Below are 15,429 nucleotides of genomic sequence, written 5' to 3'. Positions count from 1 at the left end.
GCTGCTCTAGGAAAAGTCGCCAAACCAATTAAAATTGGCATCACGATACAATAAGCGAGCATTTACAGACAGAGCTGCATCTACTACCCATGATGCTCGCCATGGACAAGGTATGCCCAGGTTGCCAAGGAAAGCAGCTTTATGGTCTCTCCATCTGGACTGTAAGGATTTAAATCTCAGAAGCTATACAAAATAACTGCAAATCAGCCCATACCTTAAAGACAGGGAAATTTATTTACAGGCCCTAGTGCACTATAAATTTGAGACAGTTCTATTAAAATGCTTTTCTTGGCTTCCCATCAGATACTTGGCAAGAGTCTTTTTCCAATAAGGTTCTTAATACTGAAGTTGAAAAAAAGGTAAGTTAAACACATAAAAATGCTCTTCCTTAAGAGTTTCGATTAAATGAGTCCTTGTTTTATCCTACTTTAAACATACATTGACCAGTCTCCTTCACAACATGGATTTATACATTCAGGAAAACTCCAACAGAGTATACAGTGCTACTGAAACAAAATTATGAAACTCAAAATATCCCGTAATCGCACTCTTCCCCAAGGCTCTCCCACTGGCCAAAGAGTCTGCCTTTGTATCAGACCATGGTTGTCTGTTTCACAGGGAGAACTCCAGGGATCAGGTCAGTGTGTTTGTTGAAGGGTAAGTGATCCAGTAGCTTTTTGTAGGGCAAGTACAAAAGCAGGGATGGGGAAATAGAGCTTGGAGTGGCATGTTGGAGAGCAGGGGGGTGGGGGGGGGGGGGGGGAGAGGAAGGGAAGCAGGGAACACTTGGCGTTTTTTAAAAGCCCCGAGAGTTCAGTTTATATATATTAAAATTTTTTCAGTTTCACAGTGTGGGGGGATAAGAGTGACAGACATTATAATATTGATCCTGGAAATGAGAAGTGAAATCTTTTCCACATTCTTCATAACATATTTCCAGGGATGTGTCCAGTCCCAAGTGTCTCAAGCAACCACGTTTTGGGGAAGACTATCCCATAAGCAGTTAGCCTGAATTACTGGGAAGGGCATCCTGATTTCCAGCCTCGATCCAGGCCACAAAGCTCTATAATTTGAATAAAGTTGTGGGCAGCAAAAGAGTATGTTCCCTGTCTGTCCCTTGCATATTGTGTGGTCTCGGGAGGATCACTTTACATCTCTTCTCTTCAGTTTCCTCACATTAAAAAATTCGGATTACTCCTCTCGCTGCCTATCTCACTACTCTGTTTACAGAGTTTGCTTTGTAAACTGTGTGTGTGTTGGGGGGGGGAGCAGGGGGAGGGAGGGAGGGAGAAATGGACACAGACTGCTAGGTAGCCATCAATGGACACAACAGTCAAGCCACCAGCATAGGGAACCCTCAGAGAACACAACCCTCTGGACTGCTGAGCCTTCTAGGTATCCGAGGGTTTACACCTTTAAGTGAATCACAAAACCTTTTTAAAAAATAAAAACAAATATTTTAGATAGAAAACTTTATAAAATATTTTACATGAAAGCCAATATTTTTTAAAAAAATATATATGCTAAACAAAATTTAAACCCTCACTTAAAGACTGCAGGGCATCACCAAGAAGAGCCATTTCTGTATCTCCTCAGTTTGAAGATGCCCATCAATAACATCTTCAAGGGGATGAAATAGAAACTATATTCAATGTTCAAAGTGATGGGAAGACTCATTTGGATGCCAGAAGTCCAAAAGATGAAAAACAAACACACGCATACTTCTTTGAACCGAGGAATTCCGCCATCTTACAATGGCACGCCCACATCGTGAAGCGCACACAGCGGTCTGCACACATCCAAAGTGCTGAGAGTTCTAGTCCTAAAATAGCTTTTCCGTCTTCTCTATTCATGCCTGACTGGCAGATGACCCATCTCACAGACCCTCAGGTGGAGTCTTTCTCTCTTTCAAATTTGTCACTTTTAGACTACTATGGCTATGGAAAGCGGATAAGTGAACGTGCTGAAATCGCAGCCTCCTGTCGGGGCTCTCCCCTGAATAAAATGCATGAGCTCTGGTGGACACACACGCACTTACTGTTCTCTGGTCTCTTCTGCTCTCTCCTCCGGCACAGCTACACCTAACTGCAGTCCCGCTAGGTGAGGGTACCACGGTTTCTTCAATGGAAGTGTTCTTTCTCCTAATCAGCCCATTATGCCTTCAAGTACTCCTCCACGGCACAAACATTTGGTAGGCTTAGTAGGAAAATGTGAAGGCAGACTGAGATGGGTCAGTGTAATAGACTGAAAAGAAACGGACATTTTAACCTAGCCAAGCATTAAAGGAGAGATAGAGCAAAGAAGATGCTGAATGTTTCTGCCACCTCAAAGGCTCCTAGTCAATTGAGTACAAAGAAGAGTTCAAAGGCAAGGCAGGCTCCTGACTTCCACCTCCTAGTGTGGCTGAGGTTAGAGGTCACTGCTGGTGGAGCCACTGACCAATAAAAGAATGTTTGGAAACTCCGCTCAACAGATAAACTGGGGATCCGTTTACGCCTTCCCCCCTATCCACACAAACACTTCTAACTATACAGTCCAGTGTCTATTCAGCCCTCCAATATCCCAGATTGCTTTCTTTTCCATTGTGATTCAAAGGGAGACTGGGTATGTGAATGTTCCATATGACTATAGAAAAATACTTGGTTGCATACTTCTTCCTGGTTTCCAATGTGAGAAAGATGGTTGACGGGACTCCCCATCTTTAAGGCTTACATCAAATGCTACCTCCCCAATAAAGCTGTCCCTAACAGCTTTAACCCGTACTTCCTCCCATGTCAGACCCCTGACATCCTTTGGAAAACTTGCACCATCTTCTCAGCTTTCTTCAGGCTTATTCCCACATATCCCCAAGATGGCTGTTAGGCCTCTGTGGGTGGGGATCACAGGTTGCTTATCATCTCCCATCATCTCCCCTTGGGGGGGAAAAACATAATTAGGGCTGCACTGAATGAATTAACTAGTTAATTTAGCTCATAGGACAATTAAAGGCTGACTGGTAAGTTGGCTTTATACCGCTGTAACTATTAACCTCTCATTGAAGGAACTGGTTTTTAACTTAACCACAAAAAACCCCATAAGCCACCCCAGCTCTTTCAATGCCATATATGCCAGTACTGCTGGCTGTTCGCCTTTAGCGGTAGATAACACACAGGTTGTACTTCAAAAATCTTAGCTTGACCCCAGCTCTAACTTCAGGGTCTAGCCCTGCATTTAACGTTATGGTTGCTTCACTAGCGCGTCTAAGGTCAGGTGGAAAACTTAATTAGGTTTCCTTGTCAGGCAGAATATCCTTCTCTCTTGGTACATCCTAACTCCCGAGTCATGTTAAGGATTTTCACCATGTATTCATCGATCAGATTATAGCCCCTGAACTCTAAGCCGCAAGAAGTTACTGCAATACCTTCGTCACCAAGATCCCACCCCACATCTCTGGGGTCAATTCAGAAACTCTGGCTCTATTCCATCACAGGAGAGCAGAATCCTGTGCTAAGTGCAGGAAGGAGCGGGTCTCGAGAGAGCGGCTCTGAGGACAATGTCAACGTAGCTCACAGCCCTTAGGACTTCTTGGAAACACTCAAAAGGAAAATCAGTCACTTAAAAGTGGATGGAGCCCTCTGCTGGCTACAGCTGTCCACGCAGGCCCTTGAGCCGGTTCTGAGTTGCCGAGCAAGAAAATCAGACCCTCTGTTCCTCGGTCTCAGCTCATTCTAACATGATCAACCAGGGGTTCCAAGGTATCAGCTACCGATGCAACAGGTTTTCCCCTAAAAGTTTATGCCTGTCTTACAAAAAGACTCAAATTTGACCTCCCTAAAGAGAATTCACTAAGGTGTAAAAACTTTCCAGAACCAAGTGTGTGCTATTTTTTCAGTTACTCCTGCCAAGGTCAGATTAAATCAATGGAGGGTATACAGAAGGCAAAATGACAAGCATATTCGGGAAAGGACAAAAGAGAGAGATGATTAACTATCAATAGAAAAGTGGTTCCCAATCACAGAAATTTTGCTCCATGGGGGGCATTTGGTAACGTCTAGAGACATTGCCAGTTGTCCCAACTTGGGAGACAGGTGTACTGCTGGCATCTGGCAGCTGAACTTATTCATCCTTTATAACTATCTGGGAATTGCTTCAACCAGATAATCTCACCTTTAGTTGAGATCAGTCCAGTCTAGAAATGTGAGGTTGGGAGAAGAAAAGAGGTCGTTTTGGAGATGTAGAATATTCGGAGAAAGGGGAGCAGGACTAAACGGGGCATGGCAGCAGCGTGCCAGAAGGTCTGAAAACAGCACAGAGAAAAGGGGCATCAGCAAGCAGAGGGAGAATTAGAAACGGGAGGCAGGAAAGTACCAAGACTCCCTTTATCCTCCAAGTTGACATAATGTAGGTTATTCACCACCAGAGACAGTAACAGGCCCTCATGACAGGAGGTGGTCATGGGAAAGAGATGACCACTTAATTATTAATGTTGTCAAGGACAAGAGTTTCACAGCGTTTTTTAATAGCTGAATGGAACATGAGAGATGTTCTAGCCAACGCCTTGATTTCATAAATGAGGAAAGGAAAGTCCAAGGAGTTTTGGTAACTTGTCATGGTTGTATAATTAACAGGGACAGACCCAGGGCTCAAACTCGAGTCTTTTGACTCCAAGTGTGTCTCTTTGAACCAAAAAAACCTAAAAGTGCACTGTTTTAAGTAACCTTTAGTCATTCCATCTCAACGGTTCTATGATTCCGAGCCTGTCACCGAAAAGGCCGGCCAGGCTCGTCTCAGACCTATGGTTCCCAAACCAAGCTCCCAGAAAACAAGGGCATTCTGTGAGCTGACAGTGGGAGCTCTGCTTGGGAACTAAGTGGTTCTCTTTCCAACACAAAGGTGGCCGGGGGGAGAAGGTAACTGGACAGAACTTGCTCATTTTTACCCATCCAGTGTTTTCTTAGCCTTTTAAACTAAATCTAGAAAAAGGTGATGTCTGATTTAGCAATGATTTTCTATTTAATTATGTTAACAAATCAAGAAGCCATAAAAAGAAACACGAAGAGCATAAATACCAGCGCCCTTCAAGGAGCATTTTCTTCTACATGAGTTGTAAGAATCACAGGTTTAGATCAAGAACATAGAGATCTCTAGACTGACTTTCTAATTCACTAAAACTCAGATGAGGTCAGGAATTAAGTAACACACGGGGAAGCCCAGAAACTTAAAACGAACATGGGTGTGCTATGAAAAAACTTCAGGGAGGCTAAACTCAACCTGTGATTTGTTTTCAAATCAGAACACCAAAATGTTTTACAGATGAGGCTACTGAGGTCCAGAGAAGGCAGATCCTTGGCCAAGGGCACAGAGTTAGTAACTGGGCAAGCTGGCATTCAACACAGGCAGTCTGGGGTAAGAACCTACAGACTTAACTACTGTGTGATGTGCCATCTCTTTGGTTTAAGAAGCTCGGTACCAAAATAAAGAGGTGGACTGACCACATTCACTAACTCCCTCCTAAAACCCTAAAATGACAATTAAGGGGAATTTTTAAAAATTAAGGCATAATCACTGAGAGATAAAGAGAACGGGGGAGGAGATAACAGCAACAAAATGTGGAAGCGGAAAAGCAGAAGGAAAGGTGGTAGCTGACGCTATAGGCCCAAGAGAGCACATCCTAGATCAGCTGAGAAAAATCTGGGTTCCGCTGCAGAAACTCAGGGGAAAAGGCAGTGCTCAGGGCAGGAGGACAGATGGAAAGTGTATTTAAGGAGCAGTTAGAAGCCCAGAATTCCTCCCCATTCCACACACAGCTGGGTGACTGCCCTGCCCTAGCCCAGACAGAGGCTTGAGGCTCGTTCCTGGGACAAGGTTAGACACAGGGGTGCATGGGGCAGTTACATCCTCAACGCTGAGAGCCCTCCAAACCTCTTCTCCAGCTCAGCACCTACATAGATAATTTTGATAGAAATAAAAACTTGCTAAAATCCATTAAAAAAAAAAGAACTAGAGAAAACCATAATCTGAAAGGATACATATATCCCAGTATTCACTGTGGCTCTGTTTACAATAGTCAAGACATGGAAGTAACCTAAATGTCCATCAACAGATGAACGGATAAAGAAGATGTGGTGCATATATACAATGGAATATTACTCAGCCATAAAAAAGAATGAAGTAATGCCATTTGCAGCAACATGGATGGACCCAGAGATTATCATACTAAGTGAAGTAAGTCAGACAGAGAAAGACAAATATCATATGATATCACTTATATGTGGAATCTAAAAAAAATGGTACAAATGAACTTATTTACAAAACAGAAACGGAGGGACTTCGCTGGCGGTCCAGTGGTTAAGACCCTGTGCTTCCAACGCAGGGGGCGTTCGGTCCCTGGTTAGGGAACTAAGATCCCACATGCTGCACTGCGTGCCACACGGCGCGGCCAAAAAAATAAGTAAATCGAGTGGATATATGTATGTGTATAACTGATTCACTGTACGGTAGAAACTAACACAACATTGTAAATCAACTATGCGCCAATAAAAATTTTAAAAAAAAGAAAGGAAAAAAGAAATAGAGACAACATGCACAGTACCAATACTGGGACAGTCTTTTTTCAGTTTTTAACTTGTTTCACATTTAAGCCCAACTAAACTTCTTTTGGGAGAGAGAAACGGCAGCAGGACTAAACAGGACACGTGGTGGATGCGTTAGACAGTGGAGAGCAGCCCAGGGGAAGGGGCATCAGAAGGTAGACGAGAGACCTGAGAGGGGAAGAGGGAGGGTGTATGTGTTCTGGGGAGAGGAGGGCACCTCGTAATCACGAGGGCCGCTGAAGGGGGGATCCAGGCCAGCTGACACCAAGACACTCTCGGGGTCAAGGCTCCTCAGAAGCATCACCCTGAAACGTGCTGGCTTCCACAGCCACCTCAGTCACCAGAACCCTCACCTGCCGTGTAAACCACCTTCCAGAGAGGGGCAGCTCTGCGTCCTGAGCATACTGCTGAGGTGTGACCCTAGCGTCACAGCAGGCTTACCTCAGGAGCATTTCTGAATCTCTGATAGTTGTTATTCCAAACCTTACCTGATGCAACTCCCTAACACTGCTTTCCTCTTTTAAGTTTGGCTGGTCAACGTAGTGGAGGAAATAAACCCCACTCACACACCCAGCAGCCACCGCTCTGCACCCAAGCAGCCAGGGCTACCCTTCATGTCACCCACGCCCCCTCCCCAACAGGGCTGCCTGGCCCCTTACCTGTCTCTGCATTTCTTCAATCTGTCTTTGGGGGATGCTCTGCAGAATACTGTACACATCTGACATCTTTTCTTCTGGCACAGCCACAGATGCTCTAGAGACAAGAGCAAAACAACTGATGGATGCGCAGCCCTGTACACAAAGCACTGCTACGTACATTTCTTGTTTAATTCTCACAAGCAGAAGCAACAACACCCCAAACTACCCTCAGCCCCACAGTCCTTGCAGTGAGTAGTCCCTCTTCCTTGCCCCTTTCTCAGGGCTGACCAGCTCAAAGGAGCTCCCACCAGCTCCATCTCTCAGCTCCCCAGCACCACTCCATTCATCTCCCATCCTCTGTCCACTCCCCACTGTGCTTCAGCCACACAGGTACCCTCTCAGTCTCCTGAACATACCACACTCTGCCTAACCACAAGGGCTTTGCGTGTCCAATTCTGCCTACCTGGTACTCTTCTTCACTCTTCACTGCACGCTCTGAATTAACAATGACTCTTCTCCTTTAGCTACATTCCCCAATCCATTCATTTACTCAGCATGTATTTATGGAGCCCCTACTATGTGCTAGGTCCTGGCAATACAACAGTGAACAAATGAGACATGGAAGGAAGGCCAGGGAGTGAGAGGACCAGGGGAATACCCGAGGGAGAGCATTCCAGAAGGAATAATAAGCAAAAGGCCCTGAGGAAGCAGGGTGTCGGGAACGTTCCAGCAACAGCAAGGAAGCCAGTGTGGCAGGAGCACAGTAAAGACGGTGGAGAATACCAGGCAATGAAGAGAAACAGGGGAGGGAGGGTCACAGCAAAGCCTCTGCGGCCTCCCTGGCCATTTAAGGACTTACGCTTTCACTGAGATAGAAAACCACAGAAGGGGTCAGGAAAGCATGGCATGATCTGGTTATGTTCCAACAGGATCATTCTGCCTGAAGAGTTAGAACAAACTACAGAAAGCAGGAGCGGAAGCAGGGAGGACGGCTGGGGCCCACTGCACGGTCCAGGCAAGGGATGCTAAGAGGGAGGAAGTGATGAAAGTGACGAGGGAGTGGAGCCAGCAGGACGTGCCACCAGATTAGAGATGCTGGGTAAGGGAGAGAGGGCTCGATGACAACTTACCCTTCATGGATTCAGCAGAGTTGGTCATTATATTCATCTAGGTTAATTTATTAAAACCTGAGACCCCCTCCGCCCACTAGCCTAGTCCATTAGGATGGAACCACGTCTGGTCCCAATCACCAGCATACCCGAGCACCTGGCATATTGCCTAGCACAACTGCGCTTAGTAAATACTTGTTAAATAAGTAAGTGATTTCTACCATACAGATGGGAAAACTGAGGCTCAAAAAGGTTAAATGATTGGCAAGATCACAAAGCTAGCCAGTAATAGAGCTGGTTATCTGAATCCCAGCCTTTTGTCTTCAAATCCAGAGCCCTTCCACCACTTATCCCTAATTACAACTACCCAAGCACATCTAGATCCTCGTAGGAATGAATATCTTCTCAGGCTCAGCTCAGGGTCACTGCCTCTGAGAAGCCCTACCCGACCCCACAGCCAGCAAGGGTATGCGTCTCTTCCTCCCCCTCCAAGCATCCCATCCAGCCAGGGCTGCATCTCAGCTCTGCATCTGGTAATCACTGGCTTACTTGTCTATCTCCCACCACTGGACTAAGAGCTTCTCAGAGGCAAGACCTGACCTTGATCATCTTTGTATCCCCATAGGCAACACAGTACCTGGCAAAGAGAGGGTGCTCAATACATATTTCCACAGATGAATAAGTGACTGGAAGTGGCTCATCGCTTCTCCAGGACACAGAGAATCACACACCCTCCTCCTCGAGGCTGAACTGGGCTCCCTCCCTGTTCTGGGTTTCCACAGCACCCCCTGCATGCATCTGTTACAGCGTTTATCATACAATATTATAATTGTTGGTTTGTCTTCCCCACTGGATTCTCACCTCCTTAAGAGCAGAGCCTGTATTATTCACGGAGGGCTTTCCAGTAAATGTGAGATAAATGAATGTACACATGAATGAATGCTACTTAAATTGTTCAAATACCTGTGGTGACCAGGCTTGAACATGGTATCAAAAAAGGTGGGAGGGGCTTCCCTGGTGGCGCAGTGGTTGAGAGTCCGCCTGCCGATGCAGGGGACACGGGTTCGTGCCCCGGTCCGGGAAGATCCCACATGCCGCGGAACGGCTGGGCCTGTGAGCCATGGCCGCTGAGCCTGCGCGTCCGCAGCCTGTGCTCCGCAACGGGAGAGGCCACAACAGTGAGAGGCCCGCGTACCCCCCCAAAAAAAAAAAAAAAAAAAAAGGTGGGAGAGGAGAAAGCAATTAAGCATTTGAGGCAAAGACAAGCCTGAGAGGTATGTACAAAAGGAACTCGTTTTCAAAAACCTTTAACCTCCAAAGTCCTGGGGAAATGAAACAACAAGAGACGAGCAGACTACTCCATGAAGCACAGCACTGACAGTCACGTCCAGGCAGGACCCACGCGTGTCCATCCATCCACTGGGAGCGTTTCTAAGCTTTCACCCGTGTGCAGGCGCTCTGCCTCCAGCCAGCACTTCATGCAAATTCAACAGACTCTAGAGCAGTGGTTCTCAACGGTGGCTACAAATCAGAATTGCCCATGGAGCTTCAAAAGTCCTGAGGACAAGGCCCAGGTGTGTGTTTAAAAGTTCTTCAGGTGAGTACACTCTACAGTCACAGGTGAGAACCACTGCTCTAGGTCAAGGGTAAACGGCCAGATGGTAAATATTTTAGGTTTTGCAGGCCACGTAATCTCTGTCATTTTAAACTACAGTACTCAACTCTGCCACTGTCACTCAAAAACAGCCGAAGATCATATGTAAATGAATGGGTATGCTGTGATTCAATAAAACTTTATTTACAAACACTGGCAGCCTGCCATATTTGGCCCAAAGGCCTGTTGGCCAACCTTGGCTCCAGGCCAACGGACTAACTCTCCTTATGGAAAATATAGCAAAAACAGTCTGAAGGAGTAGTTCTCCAACCTAGCTATGCGTTACAATTGCTGGGGGGACTTTTAAAATCTAATCCATGCGGGACTCCTGGTGTAAAGTTTATCAGAAGGTAACACCCACCTCTTCCAGTCAAGAACTTCAGAGAAAGGCAAAATGTAGGAGTCTGCAATGATAACTGGGATACAGCCGGCCCACAACACGTCACTCAACACCGCCTGGCCCAGCCGAGCTCCTCGAGGGACAACACAAAAAGTAGCCTCCTGCAGGAATACAGGCAGAGGGAGGGATTACATACCAGTTTCACTGATCCACTTACTCTGATCCCGGCAGACCATGAAGTTCTCTCAAGGGCTGAAGCCAAGCAACACCAAAAATGCTGAAAGGTAACAGGTCACACCAGTAAGACTGAAAAGCTTAAGTGGCTGCAATGTTCTGGTTTTCCACTCTTCAGTGTCAGCGCAATGCCTCCACTGCTGGCATTCTGAAAATGTTCACAACCCACGTCTAGGTCTTTCTCTGGACACTCAACAACGTGACTTTGCAAGGGCTGGATTCTTTCAGTCCTAGTGTGCTGTGTACACACACTGTGGCACAGTGGCTGCACAGCGCTCAGGACACTTACCTCCGCCTACCTTGTTACAGAATTATTTGATCTGGGCCTATCAGTCTCCCTAGAGGACCCCCTAAATAGAAAGTATCAAATCTCCTTTTATCTTTCTACTCCCCATGGCATCTAGCAGTGTGCTTTGCATATAGAAGACATTCATTTCATGAATGCAATGCCTTAGAAAACATAGTAAGACAGATATGTTCTATTTAGAAACAATCCATCGAACAAAAAGCAAAATCTCAAACAATTTCTTCCTCGTTCACTGCCTCAAACTTGTACTCGATGTGGGACACGTTTGGGAAAGTGAGAGATGTACACGAGAAGAAACAGCTGCAATAAGTCAACCAAAATAAGAAAAGACCCCATCTCTAATACTCAGTTTCTCCCAGTTTTTGCCTCTTCAGGAGGAAAAAAAGTTAAAAAACAAAACACTGCTTAATCTTTAAAGCTAGAGAAAAGGAAAGTTCAGAAAAAATATGAAGAAACTCAACATGCCAAATTCCTCCGGGGATAAACCAGAAAACAGCAAGAGTGGAAAAAGGGCATCAGTCATGGTGGAGGCGCAGGTGGACAGCTCAGCTGGCCCCAAAGAGTCGGTGTCCAGATGTGCACACACGTGCTGATAACCATTTTTCCTGTCTAGACAAAGGTTACTATAAATACTCCTGCTCACATCACCACTGTTATCAGTCAGACATTCCAGAGGAGATGCAGCACTTTTTGAAAGAAAGTATTTTAACAATCTCAGCATGGGCCAGTACTCTTTGGAGATTTAAATAAAAAAAAAAAAAAAAAATCACACCAGCTCCTTGATATTTCTCCTTGAACTAACCTGTCTGTATTTTAAATATTTAAGTGAACAAAACTCAATTTCTCCTTTCCTCGCCTCCAGGCCCTTGCAGTGTGAAATATCCTGCTTATAAAACATCCCCAAAACGGCTACTCTGCTTCTGGTTACGGAAGCCCTGCCACTTCCACAATACCAGCAGGACATGCTAAGGGCGGCAAAAACACCAAGAGACAAAAACGGTAACAAAAAATAAAAACCTCCCACTCAGGAAAAGCTGACCATGGCCTTGCGGGTTGGCACGGTCAGAGGATACAAGCTGCACCATAGAGAAGGAAGTTTCTCTGGGCTGGGTTATGAATACAGTGATAAAAGCAAAATACATATGCCTGCTTTGTCTATGTGGCTTTTTCGTAAATCTATGGGATTTGTGCTTTTGCAGTAAGATGAATATCTGAAAGGAGTAGGAACGCTCATAGGCCAAGCAGCTTTGCACAGACAGTACACAGATGCCAAAGCTCCTGGAGGTCCATGGCTGCAGTGAAGAGCAGTCTGTCTTCCTCTCCCCTTGGGGAGCTCTGCTAGCTGAACGTGGGAAACACCTGTCTGTTGGGGTCAGTTTCACCTTGCGGATGTGACCTGTGCCGAGCCCCGAGAGAGGTGCCGGGTGGCACTCACCTGCAGCACCTGTGGGTAATCGAAGACCTGGTGCTTGTGGCAACGCTTTCGGGCGGCGGGGATGCCCTCGGAGAGGTTGGTGCACTTGTCCAGGACTAACACCGCTTCTCCGTGTCTGGCCTGGAGGGCGGCCAGCTCCTCTCTGTACTCGGGATGCAGAGCCATCTGGGACGACAGGAGGAAGTACCGCCGTGGCCTACGAAGGACAAAACGAGGGACTGGGACCTTGCAGCCGCTGTGCGAGTCAAGGTGAGACCAACTTTGATATTAAACTTAATGGCAACAAGCATTTTCTCACCCTTCTTTATTCACATCCTTGACTTTTTGGGAAATTATACTCTGCGGCATTGCCGAATATCTAAAATATTACACAATCTAAGAAAGCAATCTATGTCTCATTCACATACTGAAGCGTCATGCCGTCATTAAAGATTTCATTTGGGAAAAGTTCTTAATGTTTTGAGGAAATGCTTATAATATGCCGAGCTAAGGGAACATGCTTTACGTGTGTGTGTATGTATATGTGTAAAGACAGAAACGGACTGACTGGTTGATTATTTGGAAGAACATCAAATGTTACCATTAGTTCTATATGAGCTCTCTGCTCTGAAAAGAAACTGAGAGCGGGCTGAATCCTTCAAACAGGAAAACAAGGGGTCTTAATGGACAGTGGCTGTGAAAGCAGAATAGGTGAAAGACTGCTTCCGGCTGTTGGGTGGCACTCTATGCCACTCAACATCCCCATCCTCAAGGCCACAGGGACTCGGGAAGACCAGACTGGGCACTGAGAACAAGTGGAAAAAACCATCTTCACCAAGGGATAGAACCAGTCTTAACATCTGGATAGCAGGGATGCTTACAAGAAAATGGAGTGAAAGGAGGACTTCCAAGAAGCTAGCGCCATTTAAATCTCCACGAGAGACAAAACGTGAGCACAAAGTGAGTAAGCCAGGAGTTGGGGGAAGACTCTGGGGAGACCAGATGGTAAGTCATTCCCTCCCGCAGGCGGACAGGTTACAGAGCATAAACACGACATGGGCTGAGGGACCAGCAGGGATCACTGTAGAAGAAAGGAAGAATATAAAGCAGGTTCCAGAGGAAATGAAACCCCCATCAGACCTAGAAGCAGGACTCACTCAAATCTACCTCAAACTGGTACAGACCGGGGAAAATACTGAACATACACCTCTCTAGGTACTGCCACCAGGAAAGATAACAGGAAGCAATGCATAAGGAACAACCCAAAGGCCACAGTCTGAACCCCACTCCCCACCCCACCGCTTTCCTTCTTGCTTTGGGAGAAAGAAAGGGTAATTGTTTTGGTTTTCCACGGTTTCTCAGGCTTATCTGGAGGGTCCAGATGGAGAACACCGTATGCATCCACCCATGACCAAAGAATAATCATTCTCTAACGGAGAAGGTGGCACCTTCCCAAGTATTAAGCTTCATGCCCACAAGACCCAGAGCAGTGATTGAGAAGGTGAACACTCTCCCTGCCAGCAATTCAGTTCAACAGAGCAGCAGTCACCACAGCTGTGCATGGCTCTCAAATCCTCAGAGCCATTTCTTCTGGTCATTTCTTTCTACAGCTGAACTAAAAGCAAAGGGTATTGCCCACACCACAGGGAGGAAAGAAAGGGACAAGCAGATTCCCTAGAACTTCACTGCCCAACAGCAGTTAGCCACATGAGACCATTTAAATCTATTAAAATTTAAAATCCAGTTCCGCAGTCACATTAGCCACATTTCAACTGCTCAACAGCCATATGTGGCCAGTGGGCACCTGACAGCACGAATACAGATCATCTCCTCGCTGAAAGATCTATTTGAGAAAGCTGCCCTGGACGGTAGTGCAGACCCAGAGCCCGGGGTAGAGGCAAGCAGAGGTAAGAGAGACGTGGAACAGCAGCCCGTCAGGGAGATAGTGTGGATCAGCTGTAGCGACTGGTTTCTCTCATCCTGGGCAACTTCCCCCTAAATCACGTTTTATTGAACAATACACTGTATATTTACAGCCAAAAGTATTCCTTCTAGCCACTGAAACAGACTCTTGAATTCTACTCCCAGCCCTGAGCCTCAATTATTTTTCTTTTGTAAAAGCAATTTTAATTTTCAGAGGGATGACTTATGATAGGAAGATCACATACAGGGAGCACTCTCAGATCATCTCAAAGTGAAGACCGCCTCCATTCAAAGTATTTCTGTAATCAAACTTGTCTGTTTAAACAGGAGGAAGATTTACAGTCAAACTCTCAAGACAAGCATGGAAACCACCTTAACAATTAAAGCCATTTGAAAATGAAATGAACTGTCTTGTGAGGTGCTGAGTCCTTTTTATTACAAATCAGAAAACTTTTCATTAAGAAGTAATAGCAAAAGGTATACATTAAGTTAGAGCTGAACGGCCTCTAAAGGTCTTTCCAATCCCCAAGACACTGGTTCTACGGTGGATGTCCTGGAGCCCTGGGACTCGCTGGATATTTCTGGAGATTTTCTATTTAAGTAACATAAAACTGGTGCTCCGGGCTGCTAAGAACAAGAATAGACATGCTGGTATCCAAGGGGGTGTCCATGCAGGAGGAGGTAAAGTGCTGGAGTCCTGGAGGGAAGAGGGTGCTTCTGCACAGCGGGGTGGCCCGCCCACAGGGAATGCTGAAGTCTTAGTGGGGGGAGAGCTTCTACTTGGGGGAAGAGCAGGGAGGTGGCCTGGCACAGAGTACGAGATCCCTAAAAGAGTGACAGGGGAAGGGGTAGAGGTAGTTATGGCCCCCCAGCATGGGATGCTGAGACCAGGTGAGGTTAGGAGGGCATCCGGGCAGCCTAGGAGAAGTGTTAGAGGCCGGGCAGGCTGAAAGCGTGGGGGAGGGTGATGGCAAGAGTAGCATCACTTCAGTGCGGGGCGGGGGGAGTGTGCGGTCAGACTCAAGAAGGGTGAGGAGGGTATCTGTCCTGGGGTGATGGGGAGAGCAGGAGCGCTACATGAGGGTCAGAGTCTGAGTGGGCGTGGAGAGGGTATCTGTGCAGTGAGGGGGCAGCGGCAACAACGCGACAGAATTCTGGTCCCATACAAGAGGGCTGATCAGATAAGATACTGAGGATAAGGGGAGCCAGATTTCTCACTGTCAGAGAAGGGAATCACA

At 46.3% G+C, this 15,429-nt stretch overlaps 1 protein-coding gene across 5 annotated transcripts in view; it reads right to left on the bottom strand.

Moving 5' to 3' along the window:
• The window catches only part of EXT2 (exostosin glycosyltransferase 2), a 132,214-nt gene that overhangs the window by 92,507 nt on the left and 24,278 nt on the right, over positions 1–15,429 (bottom strand). For all 5 annotated transcript variants that reach the window (XR_003791483.1, XM_029208303.1, XM_029208306.1 and 2 more), the window contains exons 5-7: positions 12,290–12,485; positions 10,335–10,474; positions 7,232–7,325 (exon numbers count right to left, since the gene is read on the bottom strand). Coding sequence is in view for 4 of the 5 variants with exons in the window: in XM_029208303.1 (XP_029064136.1) it covers positions 7,232–7,325; positions 10,335–10,474; positions 12,290–12,485 (430 nt within the window). In the remaining variant the exon portion in view is untranslated. The remainder of the gene's footprint in view (positions 1–7,231; positions 7,326–10,334; positions 10,475–12,289; positions 12,486–15,429) is intronic.

Source organism: Monodon monoceros, unplaced genomic scaffold, assembly GCF_005190385.1.
Source record: "Monodon monoceros isolate NGI ecotype Baffin Bay Population unplaced genomic scaffold, NGI_Narwhal_1 Super_Scaffold_7, whole genome shotgun sequence".
Taxonomy (NCBI): Eukaryota; Metazoa; Chordata; class Mammalia; order Artiodactyla; family Monodontidae; genus Monodon; species Monodon monoceros.
The sequence above is the reverse complement of the archived record's forward strand: the minus strand, read 5'-3'. Positions and strand labels throughout refer to the sequence as shown.